Consider the following 19,230-nt stretch of genomic DNA (forward strand, 5'->3'; position numbering starts at 1 on the left):
AATGGCGACCGTAACCAGCTACTGTTTACTGCTTGCCGTATCACCTGAAGACTAAATTCCCATGATGCTTTCCATTATATTTTTTATGACCAGGCTTCCCCCTCAGCCCGTGGCGCTCCCTCCTAGTTTTTTTCTTCCTACATGGTGCAGAGTCATGATCTTCCTTCGATAAGCACTTACCCCCGTATTCACGAACCAACCTTTACCTTCCCTTTCGAGGTTCTCACCTTTGCAGCTCCTTATCGCGTTTCAGAAACCAGCCTTCCCTTTAAACTACACCTTTAGCCGGCCTTTCGGCCTCGGAAAGGGAGCGTTCGCTAAGGTAGCGTCTGACCTACCTTCAGCAGCTCCTTTATACCACGGTACTGCTTCGGTGATCGGTAGAACGAAGCTGCATTTACAAATATCATAATTTATAACGTGGTTTCGGGAGTACCGGAGCGCTGTCCGACGAGGCGTCAACAGCGCTGTCAAACACCCCACGATGGCAGCACCCCCTCGACCACCGTAAACACCGCCGTGGTAGCCCCTCCTCCCGCAAACCATGCGCGAACGACACGGCGGATCGCTAGCGCCGATGTCCGAAATAAAGCGTGATAAATTTGTTGGCGTCTGGAATACTGAGCCGAATATCAAGAATGAAGCACTCGTGAGGATCGTTGACCAGCAGCAAATTGCTGGTATGAGCGATAGCCGCGATACAAGCAAGTTCCTGCTCAAGCCAGCTGCCGCCGGTGCATTGCGGTTCATTCGATCTGCTTGTACTAGCTCTGCGATTAATGCGTCGCCAGGCATAATCCTATCATTCTTTTACTATGGCAGAACAGGTTAAAAATAAGGCAGTTTTATAAGTAAACGATTTACGATAGCGTTGATCAGTTCCAAAGCGCCGACCGCCGCGGCTTCTAAGCGAAACAATTTAGGCCTAGCGACGACTAGGGACGGTCATGCACGGCGCCGTCGTGCGCCGCGCTCTCGGTAAGTGTAACGTAGCTCAGCCTTCTCGCTGCATCCCGTGCTGAAAGCGTTGCAAACTCGTGTACTTTCATGATAGAGCTAAGGCCGCACATTTTTTGACGTTCCGTTCAGCAACAAGCCGTTCAAATGATACTGGAGGCAGGACGGGGCTTCAGTACGCAGGCGCTGCGCTGTCGGCCGTAACCGAAGACGTCGGGCGGTAGAGTAGACACCGCCTGTTTTATGCATCGATCTTTAAACGTGATGAAGTTGGAAAATGAATAACATTGTGAAGCAGACCCGCTCGTACGCTTCGCGCACTCGGGCGCCGACGATCGAGTAGCCTCCGTCAACAGACGCCTCGCAGTTAACGACGCAAACCGAGGTCGGCAAGCTCGGTTTGCGATAACCGCGGAACCACGGTTTGGTCCGCCGTAGCATGGTTTCGCGTAACCGCGGTTAACCCTGCCCGTCCGCTCCTGTGATTGCTGATCGCCCTGTGCTTCTGTGGTGCAGGGACATTTCAAGTTGCGACAGGTGATCCCGTGCTGTATGCCGTACCATCTGCGTACTGGTGATCTCGCTGCGTGGTTTGCCGTCTGCATGCCCCTGTCGACTTATTCTCAAGGGAACATGCAGACAATAAAATAAAAACGATACTTGCGGAGCTTTATCTTAAATTCTTCTTTAAAAAAAAAAGGTTGGCGTTCGCGCAATGATAACCACGATTCCACTTGAACTACGTTTTCCGGCTAGCAGACGACGCGCGCACTGTCTTGTAGTACTGTTGACAAGGTCTACTAGAACGCCACGCTCATTCTCCGTAAATGAGCATCTTTTTTTTTTTTTGTTCCCATTTTGAGACACCACACACACACACACAAAAAAAAAAAAAAAAAAACGAACGCTCACACAATGCAGCACGAAGCACATGGCAGCTCTTGTATATATTTAACTGCAATTTCTAGGACAAAAACAAGCTACGCAAACATATGCTGCTGATTGAAACATTACTATTTGTTTAGCCTCGCTACCATATCGCTTACAACCGCGCTAAGGCGCCCCTTCCGGAAGGCTGCCCGAAGGTGGGTCTTTGAAACGCGGCTTGGCCTTTGCGTTACCATCCCCTTTCCGTTACCTTTATGAAGGTCGCCTTTGCAGTTGCAGGAAGGTAAAGGTTAGGCCGGTTTGTGAATACGGAGGTTAGAGCAGGCACATCTGCTGCTCCGAGCTCGTATTTCAGGCGCCGCAGGTCCAGAACGAAACTATCCGAGCACGCACGAAGTGCCTGAGCCGGAACATAACCGAAACTGAAGTGGGAAATAGAAGTATATTTTCATATTTGCCTTGCAACAATTATGTTGTCGCTTTGCCGTCGTTTACATGTGATAAAAGTATGTTATGTTCGAGACAAACTACTGCATTCAAACAAGCAACGTAATTCGCATTTGTCAGCCTCCAGGATCCCTTGCGCGTCAAGCGATTTTTAGTAAAGAGTCTCTACTGTTTCGGCTGTGGCGGCGATACATGTATTTCTGTTCTTTCTCTTTACTACTCTATAACAGCTCTGTTTTCAGTAAGAGTGGTTTTTTTGTAATCAGGAACTGGCATTCTATCGATGCAAGCCCTCATCAGAAAACCTTGATAGACAAAATAGAATACAGAACAGAGCAGCAAGGTTCGTTCCTGGGCGGTACAATCGAGGTGAGAGCTGCACTGAAATGAAAAGAGAACTGGAATGGGAAGCGCTGTCGACTTGCCGAAGGAAATTGCACTTGAAAATGTTTTTTAGAATTTATAACAGGACTGGCATTAATAAAGATATTTATTTTAAACAACTGCATTACGTATCTAGAAGAACTGATCATGACCTAAAATTCGCGAATACCCGTCTAGAACGAACCTTTATGCTAACTCATTTTTTGTCAGAACCATATCAGAGTGGAATGATTTGTCTCGTGACCATGTGTGCTGTACTAATGAAGATTTGTTCGTTTCCAAGTTGTAACCCCCCTGCTTGTACGCCCTTAAGCAAAGCGGGGTATCCCTGAATAAATAAATAAATAAAATAAAATATACTTAAGTGCCCCCCCCCCCCCCTTTCCAGATTAAAAAAAAAAAAAAGCATCCCAAGTCTGTACACATGCTGCATGAAAAAAATGAATAAAATGGCCTTGCAGGAAAAGGGCAACTGCAAATACAGTATGTAATGCACTATGCATAAGGTGAGCTGAATAATGAGGGCATAAAATAAGGTCATATTATCCTAACTAAAACAGCACAGGTAAGGTTCAGTTTTTTTTAAACTGTCTCTTTCTTTTCTCCACAGCAATGACTGTTTTAACACGAGAATGTTGAAGGCCCTTTTCCGAGAAAATCTGGCATTGGCACCATGCAAGAAAAAACCATAGGCATGACTAAGGCAGGTGGCAACTAGGTGACACGGTCTGGTACTGATTGGCTAAAGCGGGGGTTTATATCTATATCGGATGGTCATTCACACGTAGTAGCTTAGGACAGTACGCTAATGAGTATATAAGAGGTAACAGAGGCACAAATTAAGGGATTACTGATTAAGCAAGGGGAGTGAGCAGACAGAGGGCATTAATGCTATCGTGTTATACCCTTAAAGGCACGCTTAATGCCCTCCATATTTTAAATTTTATTTCGCTTCCCCTCTAGCCCCGAACGGTTGGGTAGGCACGTCCTCCTTTTAACATGGTGCAGCTGTTTCATCTCCATGAGAAGGTGCATCATGCATGTTTCTGTCCACCGGTGGCAATGCATGTATGGTGCCAATATCTAGCCATTTCTGCATTGTACTGAGAAGCCTCAAGAGGCAAAAATTTGGCACCCAAATTTTAGGCCAGTTTTCACTCAATGTTGTCGTGCTTTGAGCACAAGGAAGCCTGCATGCTGGCTTAGCCTGCGCATTGTATTTGTTCATCTCTCAAAATTCCAGCATGTCAACTTTGCCATTCTTGTCATATCTCTGTTTAACCTTAATAAAAAAAGGGCCACATATGTGCTTCTTGCATGAGGCGGATTTATGTTTGTCCGATGGCATAACGAATCACTGACCCCCAAGAGCAATTTTTTTGGTCCACGACCCCTTTCCCAAGCACTTCAGCCCAAAGCGCCGAGCACCAGACTGGGGAAAGCTTGTAACCGATTAAGACTACTAGTGGGTACCCAACAGCACCAAGGATCGAACCTGATACCTCCCGAACGCAAGGTGGATGCTCTACCACAAGGCCATCACTCAGGGGTGGAAGCAGGCTCGAGTATTTTGGAGCAGCTTTGGGAGCAGTAATAGAGCCATTTTGGAGCATCTGAATTATGTTTTGGAGCACGGTTCTAAGGTCAAACGCCGTTGATAATTGCCGTCTTTGTTTTCTGAACTACAAAATCTACAATCTGATTCCTTTTTATGCACATTCAAAGCCTCTGCAACTTCACACTCATCTCTGACAAGACAAACGGCCAAGCATGTAAAGATTATATATATATATATATACATACATAACACAGGCTGACCTAGGGAGCCACCTGGAACAGACCAGCAGCAAATGGAACGCTTGCTAGTGCACTTCATAACTGAACACCTAGTCTGACCTAATGCATTTACTTACTTAGACTTGATGGATTCTCTACGACTTCGATGCGCTTGAGCAGTGATACTGAGTCCAGATGAATGGGCATGACATTTCCGCTTAATATCTTGTGCATATCTACCTTTTTTATTTAGAATACAGCTCAAAGCCCCCAAATACAGAGTATTACATGATCCTTTGTCTGGCCTTATCTGATAAATTCCTAAGAATTGGTAATTTGGTCTGCCAAAAAAGGCGCCTTCAGACCACAATAATGCGGCTTGATAAGCTTGGTGCCAGTACTGCTCCCAACTTTTTGCCTATCGTGGGATGACAGATGCCTGCAGCGCCACCTATATCACCTTGTTTGTAAACATGGAGGAGGTCTGCATAGGTGGAAGCGGCTCGAGCATTTTGGAGCAGCATATGGACATAGACAAATGGCAATGAAGGGCATATCATCATTCTGCTTTACTTCACTGGCTCCTGCCAATAGTTTATCAGTCTTTGCTTGAGCAATGCTGGGGCTCATTTTTAATATCTTGGCAGTAGGCCATATGCCTTTTCAACACTCTTTGGAAGCTTCCCAGTGACTGACAACTTTAGCGTTCCAACCCATAACGCTTCAAGTATGATGTTATCTAACGTAGACCTGACATGCTTCTCAGGGACATAAGAGCTCGATGTAGAAGTATTGGCTTGTTTTCATAGTACAAAGACGTGTATTTTTGCAGCCGGACAAGTTTCCAAACAGCTCGCGGTAGTCTACGCTATCTGCTTCGTTTGCTACTCTCGCTACTCCTCCACTGGCGATTCAAAAGGCTAGAAGGAGGTCCTACATCACATGCATAGCGCTATCTCCAGCCGCCTGTGGCTCATACTAAATTTACTTGTGAACAAATATTTATTATTCTCTATGCTTCCTTCCCTTAGAAAAATTTCATTTGTATTCGGTCCAGTGCAAGATGTGTTAAATCTTTGCCCCTGGCGCTGTGACATTGTTCCCGAGTTCTGCTAAATTTGATGGCAGAAAATCGAAGCAGCCAGTTTGGAGCAGTTTTGGAGCATATTGCATTTTGAGCAGGATGAAGCAGGCAAAGCAGTTTGGAGCAAAATGGAGCAATCAGAGCAGCGCTTCCACCCCTGATCACTTCAGTAAAAATCACACTGAATGCAGCCCCCAGTTCAAATTATCTGGTAAAATTTATGCAAGAAATTAGGCACCCCAGCAGCTTCGAATGATCTCGGATTTAAAATTAAACAAGTTTAAATTGCTGAGGTTTTATTGTTAATTTTATATTGCTAGATCAGCCGTAAACACTGACTCGCAAGGCACAATGAGGCCTACTGTAGCTGACGTGCAATGGTTGATATCAGTTTGGAGCAGATGGTAGAATCCTCAAAAGACTGTCACTAGGGGCAGTTGTTTTGAGATATGGAAGAATGTATGCAACATTCTGCATTTTCAGTCTATACGGCAATTTTCAAAAGCAACACAAAGTACACTGAACTAGTTCAACAAGTTAAGGGTGACATACCTCCATCACCTCTAGACAGGCTATACTGCCTGCCAATAACACAATACAAACAAAGTAGTATACAAAATGACTGAACAGCTATGTGAAAAATAACTAGAGCACATTACTTACTTGTCATCGTCATTCTTTTCTTCTGGGATTTCAGACTCATCCCCATCACCTACCAGCCTGTCATCGTGCTGGTAAAATGCACCCTTTTTGGGGATGTACTGAGGGTTACGCTTGTCTTCGTCGAAATCTAATACTTTATCCTGAAGGTCAGAAGGATCATTGCTTTCCTGAAAAGAACCAGTGCCCAACAATAAGCAAAACTTAATTTAAGAATTAGCTCATCTGCTGCAATGAAAGTGGCATTAACAGCACTTGCTACTGATGTCAGTGAGCCTAGCCCATGGCAAGGGATAGGCGCACTTCCGCAATGAGAGGATGGTGTTTAAATTGATGCACAAATCAAGAGAAGGCGCACCGAACTAAGGCCTGCATGCCACTGCACGCCCTCCTGTTGCTCCTACAACTGGTTATTGGATGAATAGCATTTCTTAATTTGATGCTCTCCCCCTGCCTTGATGCAGCAGTGTCATGGGGAAGTCCTTTGTGCCGTATTGTAAGACGGGCTACAAGGCTGAGAAGTTGTCACTTTTCAAGATAGCAAATGGAAACGCCACGCTGGAAGCATGGCAAAGAGCCATACTGCGAAAAGACTGCGTGCTGCAGCAGACAGACCATGTACGTGAAAAGCATTTTGCTCCTCATTTTGTTCCCCAGGTCATGATTGTCCGAAATACATGGCCATGTCCGTATGTCAGGAAAGAGGAGAACCAGCCTGACGAAAGATGCTGTGCCTTCAATTTTTGATTGAGCGCAAAGTTACCTTTCGAAACAAAAAAAGAGGCCCCCCCCCCCCCCAAAAAAAAAAAGAAGCGTATAGAGGAACCTATGGCAAGGTCAAAGCGTTCCCTGGACTGCACCAGCAATTCTGGGGCCGGCAGTTCATCGTACGGGGCGCAAGACCACCGCAATAAACTTTGAAAATGAAAACAGCTGTGACACTGCAGCTCCGAATCGTTCTTCATTTGATCAATTCTTCGAATCACCATTAAACACGTGCCTATTAAGGTCGTCGTGGGCAGTGCCTCGAATCGACATGAAGCGATTAAAGACGTTTTGATCAGTGAGGCGCATATTTCCCCCTTTGACGAAAGTTGCTCTATATTCAACAAGAGGTATGTGCCTACATTTCCTTTCTGTCTCAACAACATCTGAAGTGGAAAGTACGGTGACAGCTTTCGATAATGTGAATGTTTGCTGCAGCGGGCCAAGTCTCTTTCCATATGTACTGCCGGAATGTCAAGAATCACAAGAAATGGAGAAATGACAAGTGTCCGCTAATATTGCCTGCAGGTGGCATACGTCATTCATGTAATGGTCTCAGCAATAATTTGAGACTGCATGCTAACCGCCACACGGCAAGGGCGAAGCAGAAGAGACCGCTCCAGACAGTTGGGCTGCTTGCTTTGTGGATAGGTGCACCGCCAGTCAACTAGAAAGAATCCGTTTGTTGCATTGTGCAAAAAGACAGTCAACAAGAATTTGCAAAGACGAAAGAAGAAGGAATAGCAGAAAGGCTGGAAAGTGTTTATTTACCAGCACCACAGCTGCTTGTAAAGGAGTGCATTGCTACAACTGAGAGCATGACAAAGCACAACAGAAGGAACACTGATGACAGGCTGCTGACGTGTCTTTTGCTTAACATGAGAAGCCCTGCAACATACTTTTTTCTGCGCAGCAATCACATATTGCCCCTGCCATGCGTTTCCACCACCAGAAAGTACATAAGGTTAGCTGGCGTGAAATGCGGCTTTGGCAAAGCCTTTTTTAAGCCTCTTAAAATAAAAGTTGCCCAGAAACCAGCATTGCAGTGCAAAGAGATGCTCATTCTCGACGAGACTCAAGTAGGGAAGGAGTTGAAAGCAAATTCCCTAACAATGACATATGCCGGCTTAGTTGATTTTGGTGCAACGAACAACCAAAGTAATGAGCAACCTGATCACGGGCTGGTTTTCGCCTTCATACTTTTGGCGAAAAATATTTGCAGCCTGTAAGTGTGTTTGCCTCCTAGGGACCTATTAAAGGGACTCTTCTAACACAACTACTACTTCAGTGCATTGTGCACTTGGAAGAAGCGGGCCTTCTTGTTGACGGAGCTGTTCGCAATGGCGCATCTACCAATACAGCAATGTGGATAGAGCTCGGAATAAACGGTGCTCTGGGACATGTATAAGTGCCTTTGAGCCCGGCTGGATAAATCAAGTGTATGTCTTTGCAGATGCTCCTCCTCTCTTCAAGTGCATACACAATCGTCTGTATGACAAGAAAATTTTGAAGAAAGGTGAGAGTTTATCAAATGGTCTTGCTACAATGCCATTTGTGGCCAACATCAACAACACTACTAAGCTGAAGGTATGCCCGAAATTGACTTATAGCCATGTTAATCCTTCTAATATGCTTAAGATGAGGGTAAAATTGGCAACAAAGATCTTTAGTAATGAAAGGAATTTCGTTTTATGCATGCAGAGGAGCCCCATGGTTTTTGATGCCAAGCCCAAAATCAAGTTCACAGTCTTAATAACTTATTTGATGTCTTGAACCACCACTTTCTGGCACAAGGCCAGACTTCAAACTGCAATGACTTCAGAGTTCTTGAGAGCGCACCTCAGTGGCTTGACGAATGGGAGGAATTATTATTAGACAAGCAGGTGGCCAAGACGAGCATCCCACATTTTCAGCGTTCTTACAACTGTACTCTGTGCCCTCTCCATACTGCCTGCTGAAGCCACCACGGTTTGGCAGCTGTTCAGCTTCTGAGAGGGAACAGTATGGTGTTGTGACTTTGGCGACTTCAAGAATATGTATAACAGCTTAGCTATACAGGGAATGAACAAGCTAGACCAAGCTTGACGAGCTAACCGATCAAGGAAGCTGAGAGGGCAATGAAGTGTGAGTATAATGACAATGGTGCAAGTGTTATTGAGTGTATAATTTGCTATGTGAACGGGTTTGTATCCAGAAAGATTTTCAACAAGACCGCCTGCACTATGTGCAAGAAAGCAGGAGCAGAAAGGCATTTCAAAGGTGCCCAAACCAGAGCTTTTCAATTGCAAAATAAGAGGCAGACTCACACCCCCCATCATGCACCCCTTAGCTCTTTAGGGAAGCTGAAAAGCATTTCTCTAAATATGCACATCTGAGAAATGCCTATGACAAAACAACTGATACTACACTGAAAAACTTCACTTTTACCTTCCCTTGCAATATTCATAAAGAAAACATGTTCGCCAAGCTACTGCAATACTATACAAGCCTTTGCATGCGACGGTACTGCAGGCAAACACACTGAAAAAAGCCAGGACATGTGTAAAAAGTGCAAGCTTGTTTGAGCGCAAGCAACTGAGACGACTGCAATGTTTGTTATTTTAAATGCACATGTGGCAGTGAAACTGCAATGCTTCCCGTGTAATTTAGGATTTAAAGGCTTATGTATGGAATAAATCCATCATATATGCTACTCAAGTAGTATGTTTCACTGGGCTGGGAAAAACTCCCAAACAGTCATCATCCTCGTAGAAACAGCATGCAGTTTTAATAAAGTATGTGGTGAGAAGAATGACTCTAGGATTTACCCTTCTCTAGAATCGCGCAAGCACCAAATGAAATGCAGTCGCTTTAACACATGGAAGGTTATTGTACCTTGTATTGTTATTGTATTGTACCTTCGGACTGTAGATGCCAGTGGCTTCAAACTGAACCGGACATTTGGCCTGATGCATCCTTCCACCTCATTCCCGTATAACGCATAAGCTCACTTGATTTTAAGAAGCAAAGTTCTATACCACATGCAATGTTGGCTTGGTCTGCGGTCAGCCAACTGTCAGCCAACTGCAGACTTATTTTTCAAATAATTTTGCGCTAATTACTACGTGGTGCTTGTTTTGTGGGATAATGTTAAGCTATTACATCACGGCATCGCAGAAGGCTTTAAGGATGCAAACGATAACCGCCAAGTTTTCATTGCACTGCACCTGGCAAACCGTGATGGGCAACAGTCAGAAGTGCCAACTGTCAACGCGGTATGAAAGCACAATATTAAAGGCTTTTAGTTTAGCGATACCACTGACCGCCACCATCTACCGCTACCGCGCGAGCGTCTGTACACACGTGCAGATCACCCTGATGATGAAAGATGGCACCACGTCCCCATCAAATGCCAGCGGACTCTGCACACAGGGACCAATCGGCGCGCAGTAGCGGTAGACGGCCGCGGTAAACTAGAAGTGTTATTGCGCCAGGGTTGCAGGTGGAGTCCGCTCACTTAAATTTGTTCTTTCACCGTGGCCTAGCCTATGCACCCTTGAAGCCTCTAAACTTCCCATCACAGTAGCAATGCCAGCAAACACCTGTCAGATGAGCAAGCTTAGTGTCACTTAAGGTGAGTGACGCTCGCCTTTAGTGTCATTCGCATCGTGTCACGCAATGAACCTTAATGATTCTCACCGCTGAACGCATTCGGCGCGAAGTGAGTTTGGCGAGCTCACTACATTTTGTTCGGCAGGCGAGTGTGTAGTCTCAACAGCAGGACACTCGCATATTACCTATAAGCTTTGAGATTTACAATATTTTGAAATGTTTATCCTAATTTCATGAGCGTGTCTTTCAATAGGCACCAGACTTCCTTCAATGGGCACCAATAGGCGCCGACTAAAAACAAAGCGCACATTTGAACAGCCACTCTCTCCTTCAGCATATGCGCTAAGGCGAAGACGTTCGTCTGCTGCTGCGCTTCGATGGCTTCTGCATGACATACTTAAGGCTCAATCTCAAGCAGCATCAATGAAGTCGGCGTTATTATAAGTCTATGTCTAGAAAGTCGTCAGACAACACGGCAACAGTTTGCTCAAGCGCTGGCCGGAGACAGGACTGCTTTCCCTCCTGCAAGCCGCCTGCGCCAAGCCCCGCTATCAGCGGCGTCAAAAAAGCGTGCTAAAATTAGTCTTTCCCACAAATAATAAACCCTGGAGTATAGTAGTCAGGAATAAATCCTTCTTGGGGATTGCTGACCCATACAGAGTGGCTATAGTAGGAGTAACAGCTATGATACTAGCAAATTTGTGCTCGCAACTTCATAGCTCACCCGGACAGCTTAAAGCCCCTCATTAAGCTAAAAGTAGTAGTAGTATATAGTTGTTATAGTAGTAGTACAAGTAGTTATTAGCCTATAAATCATTAGTCAGGTCCAAACTAGAATCTGCATCGCCCATTTGGAATCCTCATCAAGCTTACCTCATTAGTGCCCTCGAATCTATTCAAAATCGCACCGCTCGTTTTATTCATTCATCATATTCTCATGGCCATCAGAGTTTCCTCCTTAAAAACAGCATCCGCATTATCCCCCTTATCGCTCCGTCAGTGCATTGCCAGCCTATCTTTATTTCACAAACTTTTTCACAGCCCTATGCGCATCGCACCTTATATTCTTCCCCCCGCACGCATATCTCATCGCACCAGCCATCAGCTACAAGTTGACTGACCACGTTCACGTACCATCAAATTTTCAAATTCCTTTTTTCCTCATACAGCTGCAGACTGGAACGGCCTTCCAGACAACATTGCTCTCATCAAAAATTTCAAAACTTTCCTGTTATTGTGATTATGTATATTTACTCTTGCCACCCCTTATGTAACACCCCTTTTTAGGGGACCTCAAGGTAATAAAATGAAATGAAATTAAAACATGTGAAGATTGCTGCCCGCCTCCTCTCCAGTGCTTTCCTTCGGCGTTCGACCCTCCCATTGGCCAAACGCCGTCACGTGCTTTCATGTGCTTTTTTCTTGCTTGTGTTGGCTGCCTCCGTGGTGCCAAACAATGCGTGCGCGGCACACTTCACCGTATGTTTTGCTAAGGCTTGCACCTATTTCGCGCTGTTTTTTCTTCTTAATTACTTTAGTCAAAAGGCCATGCTGCTGCACTTTAGGGTGCAGCACAGCACATGTGAGAATGATGCCAATGGCTGTTTAGAATACCGTTTAGAATACATTCTCTAAATGGCTGACATTAGGCTATTTATTGCCTACCCTGAAAATATTTTGAGCACCTTATATTCGTTGAAATCCATGCCGTAGCACAACCGAAAGCTGTGGGTCTATATTGATTGCATGCATTTGGTAGTAGACACTAGAGATCTCTACTGTCCAGCTGAAGCCTGGAAGAAACCCACTACTCAGTCGCACTGTAAAAAAGGGCCGCAGAGGCCCCGATGTTTGGAAGCAATTCTCAGACACTCCCGACAGTATGTGCAGAATAAAGCCCTTGATGAAACAGTGAAAAATCCTCGTTGTCTCTACTATGGAGACAATCATAATCTAGAATTTTATTACATAAGATCGCTGTGGTGCCAACGGCTACAAGAGGACCAGGTGGTGTCATGGCACGCATGATCTCATACTAGTTAGTGCTAGTCAATGAAGCTCTAAACTGCTACCGGCCGGACTATACCCACTGCAGGGTGAGAGCCTCTCCCATACTTCTCCATTAACCTGATACTGTGCTAGCTGCATCCACTTTACCCCAGCAAACTTCTTAACCTCATCAACCCACGTAACCTTCTGCGCCCCCTACTACGCTTTCCTTTCCTTGGAATCCAATTTGTTACCCTTATCGACCATCTGTTATCTTGATCGAGTTATTTCTTTGATCCACAAAGTATCGGGATCAGATAAACACTATGTGTGTCCATGGAAGGAGTGAGAGGTGATGCCTAAACCTTCAACAGCCCCTCATGACTATCTTCCTAAAGCCAGGTCCCTGAAGGTCATTATCGAGAATGTTCTCTCTGAAGGCCGCGCAACAGCGAGAGTGCAGGAAAACGCCAGTATGAGACTGCAGCAGCCACTCCCTCCCTTGTGTCACTTGTGCCAAAGAAAAAAAAACTGCAATGTCCCACATGGGATAGCGCAACGAGCAAGTAGAGTGGGGCATATACAGAAACCCATCCAGATACTGATGCTCCGTGTGTTTCCGCCTGTGGTTTCAACGCAACCTAAGGCCCCTAAAGCCACAGCATTTTCACTGCAACTTCCCTGCACTGTATAAACAAGAAACTATAGTAGCATAGCACAGCCCACAGTAAACTGGCCTGAGCTGAGCTTAGAACTGCCTGCTTTTTTGTACACATTACAATGTGCCTTTGACATCTCTCATGCTGAGGCCATGCACTCAACCACAGTGCACCCTTCTGTGAATGGTGCTGCACTTACACCACATGATTTTGCTAGATATCACTTGAGTGACACTCCCCATGCATTCACATAACCTATGTGCTTGAAAGAGTTATAATTCAATCATGTATCCAGACTAAATGCAAGCATATGGAAGTTCCACTGCATGCCTGAGTTTGCCACATTTACACACACATTTTCTGTGCTTTGGGTTGTGTCAGCCTCTTCTTTCCGTCCTGTCTAGTGTTCTCAATATACCTTATACCACTGTCACACGGGCATTTCAAAGGCCCTCGAACCGACTGTCTATCACCACGAAGGCCTTCGAAAGCTGCCACACAGGTGTTTTCAATGGCCATGTCGCGTTTTCAATGGCGGTGTCGCATGGAACTATTTCCTTAACCCGTGACGTCACGGGTGAGTTGACTGTCAAGGCTTGCTAGAAGCTGCCATTTGCTACGGCCACTGCAGCCATGATGTCACGGACACACTTCCAGTAGCTGCGAAAGTCGTCTGCTTGTGCGCTGCTCGAAGACTGTGCGGGCTGTTACACAGCTCGCCGCCCTTATCGGTTAGGCGGCCATTGCCCATCAAGTACAACAACCGAAGCGACGCAGTGATCGGCGGAACGAAGCTGCATTTACAAATATCTTATTTATATAACGTGGTTTCAGGAGTACTGGAGTGTCGTCCGACGAGGCGTCAACAGTACGGTCAAGCACCGCACGATGGCAGCATCTCCTCGACCGCCGTAAACACCGCCGCTGTGGCCCCTCCTCCCGCATACCGTATGCGAACGACACGGCGGATCGTTAGCACCGATGTCCGAAATAAAGCGTGCTAAAATTTGTTGGCGTCTGGAATACTGAGCCGAATATCAAGCATGAAGCCCTCGTGAGGATCGCTGACCAGCAGCAAATTGCTGGTAAGAGCGATAGCCGTGATACAAGCAAGTTCCTGCTCAAGCCAGCTGCCGCTGGTGCATTTCGGCTAATCCGATCTGCTCGTACTAGCTCTGCGGTTAATGCGTCACCAGAGTTAATCCTATAATTATTTTACTACGGCAGGATAGGATGCACTATAAGGCAGTTTCATAAGTAGAAGATGTACGACAGCGTTGATCAGTTCCAAAGCAGCTTCCGCGGCTTCGAAGCGAAACAATTTAGGCCTAGCGATGACTAGGGACGGTCACGCACGGCGCCGTCATTCGCCGCGCTCGCGCGCCCCACCCCCGCGGTAATTGTGTAACGTACCTCAGCCTGCTCACGGCATCCAGTGCTGCAAGCGTTGCAAACTCGTGTACTTTCATAGCGTCACGCACACACGTCCACAGCATGTTTACGATACAAAAACGTCCACAAACGTTATTATTCTATATATCTTTATTTATGCGGTAAAATATTATATTCCGTAATAATTTTAAAATAGCATCGCTCTTTTTTAAGGCGTATTATTTATGTACTCTCTACCACCTTAACATGCGCCGCCGAGAAAAGCAAGCACAATGAAAAACACAGCCGTATGAACGTCAATGTGTTTAAAAAAAACAAAACAAAACAAAAACAAAGTTGTCCTTGAATAACAACTAAACACCTGCAATTACTAAAAAAAAAGTTAACAGTTATATTTTATTTCGCATCAAAACCAAAAGCAACGATAGCGGCCCCACAAAAGTTTGTCGCTAAAGACCAGAACTATTTCAACAGCCTTCCGAGTTTTGCCATGTAGCAATGGCCCAACTCTTTAGAGTTCAATCGCGATTGAAAGCCTCGAAGGCTATCGACTTAATTGCCTTTGAAAATGACCGTGTGACTATGGTATTATACCGCTGTCACATGGGCATTTCGAAGGCCCTCGAATTGATTGTCTATCAACTCGAAGGCCTTCAAACGCTGCTACATGGGCGTTTTTAATGGCCATTGAGTCTATAGTCTATCGAGTCAACGGAACAGCTCAGAACTCTATCGAGATCTCGAAGGCCTTCGAACGTCAAGCAAGGTTGTCAGCGTTGGCCCGAGGAGCACCACCGGCACTCTCATACACAGCGTGTTTACGACACAAAAACACAAACGAGCGTAATAATTTTAAAATAAAATTTTTCTTTTCTAAGGCGCATTATTTTTGTACTCTCTACCACTGTAACCTGCGCCGTCGAGAAAAACAAAAATGGAAAGCATAGCCGTATAATGGAATTGCGTTAAAAAGAAAAACAATATTAAAACAACCGAAAACCTGCAGTTACTAAAAAGTTGTTATATTTTATTTTGCATTTATAGAAAGATTTTAGTTCATTAAGCAAAACGGAAAGCAATGACAGTGGCGCCACAAAAGTTTGGCTCCAAACACTAGAACTATTTCAACAGCCTTCGAGTTTTGCCATGTAACAGCGACACAACTCCTTTGAGTTCAATTGCAATTGAAAATCTCGAAGGCTATCGACTCAATCGCCTTTAATGACCGTGTGACAGGGGTACTAAACCAATTAGCCCAACTCTAATCTGTTGTAACAATGCCTTGCCTAGAGAAGGTATGCAAAGCACAAAAGAAGTTTATTGGCTTGGTTTGGGGGTTTAACGTCCCAAAGCGACTCAGGCTATGAGAGATGCCGTAGTGGAGGACTCCAGAAATTTTGACCACCTGGGGTTCCTTAACGGGCACTGATATTGCACAGCACACGGGCGCCATGCTTTTCCCCTCCATCGAAAAGCGGCTGCCGAGGCCGGGATTCAATCCAGCATCCTTGGGCATAGTAGTCGAGCACCCTAACCACTGCACCACCCAGACGAGGCAGTGAAGTTTATAGTGGATGAAGTTTTATAATGCTCCGAAGCGACGCAAGCTACGAGGGACACCATGTAGGAAGGCTCTGAATGATTTGAACTGATGGTGCTTTTAACATGCACTACCACCTTGCATTTCGTCTCTATCGAAAAGTGGCCACTGCAGCTCAGCCAAAAAGGTTACAACTTTAGCTGCATTTGCTAAAGTTCGAGATAGTGCACTGAGGCTAAGTTGGTTCATATCAGTTACATGCAGGCAAGATGGATTGCACAAAATAAGCATAAGAAAGAGCAGTATTGGATGGGCACAACTTGTTTTGCTTAATCCATTTACAATAACTTTTAGGGACAACATGTTCAGTAACTGAATGCTGGCTGGAAAGTAGAACTAGATACATCAAAATGGAATTTGTACCTGGGTATACTTCCCATCGTTGCCAATTCATTTCGTGTTCTCAGAGCACCAACTGAACAGCCAGTTCCTCAAGACAGTTGAGCACCTGCCGTTTCATAAAGCCTCAGCATACTCTAAACAGCCCAAAGACACACACTCGCGTTAAAGTGGCACTACCTTCATTCTAAGCACAAAAAACACAGCCTTTTTTCAAGCATGCAGGGACTATTTGTTCCACTACAGCACTTTCACATAATAATCTCTCCTTAAGTTGTAAACTCAGCTCCAGCTGCAGCCAAATAAAGCAAGATATGAAAATATAAGACTATTATATCAACCCTTCTGAACACAATAATTTGAGGCAAATGCAGTGCACATAACCACAGAAAAGTCTCAATGTGCTTCCCATCTGCATTCAGAGGTTGTTATGGGCTCCAGACACAACTGCAGGATGCCTCTGCCAATAACTAATGTGTCAACATGCATGCAAGGCTAACAAGTGCATGTACCCACACATACCAAGAGACCAGAATGTGTAACACTGTGCAGGCAAGCATGCCATCTTATGCTCACCTGACCGTCTCCTTGTTCTCGTTCTTCTTTGAGGCAATACTCTTCTTCCTCGTCCAAGTCTTTTTTGAGATCATCTTCAAAACCTCGCGTGGCTTCTTCTGAGCCTTCACCAGGATCGGGTTGAAGCTCTACTCCAATATCCTCAAATGAGCCAGCCTGAGCAACAACTGATGTTCCATCACTGCTACACGCTTCCTAAGGATGAAATGAAAAGCATAGGTCAAAAAAGTTTAGAAGACGTTATTACTGAAGAACTCGCAGAAATGCAGAAACAAGTGTTCAAAAATGCACCTGAAACCTTTTCAATGTCTGTGAAATGCAGGTGAACAAATGGTTCGGTCAGGAAAATTTTCAACCAGACATCAGGCACATTCTCAGCTAAAGAGGCTGCCCTTAGTCTGATTGCCTACTCTGAATTTTTTTTATTTTTCCATTTTAGAGGTATGTAGCAGTAAGAAATAAACAACATACAACACAATCCTTCCACCCTGCTTTTCTTAACCATTAGCCACTTTGCTACCATCACTAAAAAAAAAATAAAAAATTTAAGCAGAGTTGCTAAAAATGTAGGAACCCATACCACTGATAAAAAAAAAGAAAAAAAAGAAAAAAAAATTCCATGGCAGCGTTTCTTCAGCTATCGGCGTCGGCGGAGGCGCAATTCTGCCCCTTGAAATTAAGCCCCTTGAAGCGAGGCAACGCTGAAAGACACAGGTATCTGGCAGTGCCAGATCTCAGCTTCGATGCCGGAAATGATTCGCAGGCGGGGACCAATGACAAGCCACGCATCGGCAGTTACAGCACCCACCCCCACAAGAGCAACTCCTTCCCGCGGAAGCGAGAGCTCCTCTTTTGTCCGCTCGCACGCCTGCGCCTTTGTTCCCCTTGCCTCCCCAGTAAGTTCCCATCGTTGCTGAATAGGACGATTTTAGCCACGGACGGGGGACAATTGTTCGCCGCCCTCTCCGGAGCACGCCGAGCGACGACGTCGTAGACGAGGCGCTGATGCCGAAAAAAAAAACGCTGCCATGTGGTCGGGCCTTCAGGTGCGCTAGCCCTTATCCATATTGGCCATCTTGGTTCCGCCGGCTGCAGCTGGCACGAAACCGCTGTCCCTATCATTACCCATTCAACTGACGACACTGAGGGTTCACCTGGATATAAGAGCTGTTTCGCAGCGACACTTCGCAGATAGATTTTATAAGGCGTAACCTAGACTGCAAAAGAATGCCTACAGCACTAAAAAATGGCCCAGCACCAAACAACCCCAGGAGGACGAAATTTCCGGAGCCCTTCACTAAGGATCTCATAGCCCGAGTTGCTTTGGGAAATCAAACCCCAGAAACCACACCAAACCGTGTTTTAAGAATGTCTGCCTACCTCGTGGTCGATGTCGCTTGGCGAAAGCCTAAGCCTAATTGTCCATGAGACGAAGTCCATTTTAGAATAATTCGAGAGCACCTGAATAGGGACCGGGCGCCCGTTGTATGGCGCCCCCGTCGCCTTGGGGGAACAGCGCCGCCCGCGGCGGAATGCCGAAACAGCGAAATGGCGAGGCAGCTGAGCGGCGCAGTCGTTTCCGTTCTGCGAGGCGTTTTTGAGCATGTCCCTACCCGTCGTTTTGCGGTGTGGCTTTGAGAGCTTTTGAGCTGCTTTAAGTAATCGCAAGGAGTATTTTTTGACGGGGAAATCTTGAAAATGAAAAGGGCCGTTCTCGGCAGGGCGTGCGCGTTTTTTTTTTTTTTTTTTTTGAAACCGCCTGGCGCATGGTATTTCTGTTATATACTCGAAAATGCCGCTTGCGTGATTTATTTCACCATGCGCTAGGAACACCTTCGTTAGGCACTTGTTAAGGCGACTTCGAAGACGGGAATTGCGCGTGCACTGCGCGTCTATCTTATATCAGGTCTAGTCGAAATTGCCTGAAGATCAAATACCGCAGAGCCGTGTAGCCGTGGCGCCGTAGTAGTGGTAGTTGTAATGGTCAGCGTTCATGTAAAATGAAAAGGATGCTGCACCTGTCTTTTCTGGTAATAGCTAGGCTCAAACGATTCAGAGTAGAATAATAGCAAATGACATTCCAGTTTCAACCTTGCAACGAGAGCTGTAAAAGGAGAAAAATA

At 45.5% G+C, this 19,230-nt stretch overlaps 1 protein-coding gene across 5 annotated transcripts in view; it reads right to left on the minus strand.

Moving 5' to 3' along the window:
- Positions 1–19,230, minus strand: part of LOC146206173 (uncharacterized) — a 107,987-nt gene that overhangs the window by 65,053 nt on the left and 23,704 nt on the right. For all 5 annotated transcript variants that reach the window (XM_084590801.1, XM_084590800.1, XM_084590803.1 and 2 more), the window contains exons 3-4: positions 17,108–17,302; positions 6,200–6,366 (exon numbers count right to left, since the gene is read on the minus strand). In XM_084590801.1, the coding sequence (XP_084446927.1) occupies positions 6,200–6,366; positions 17,108–17,302 (362 nt within the window). The remainder of the gene's footprint in view (positions 1–6,199; positions 6,367–17,107; positions 17,303–19,230) is intronic.

This window comes from Amblyomma maculatum, chromosome 1 (assembly GCF_055883805.1).
Source record: "Amblyomma maculatum isolate TAMU_Amacu chromosome 1, ASM5588380v1, whole genome shotgun sequence".
NCBI lineage: Eukaryota > Metazoa > Arthropoda > Arachnida > Ixodida > Ixodidae > Amblyomma > Amblyomma maculatum.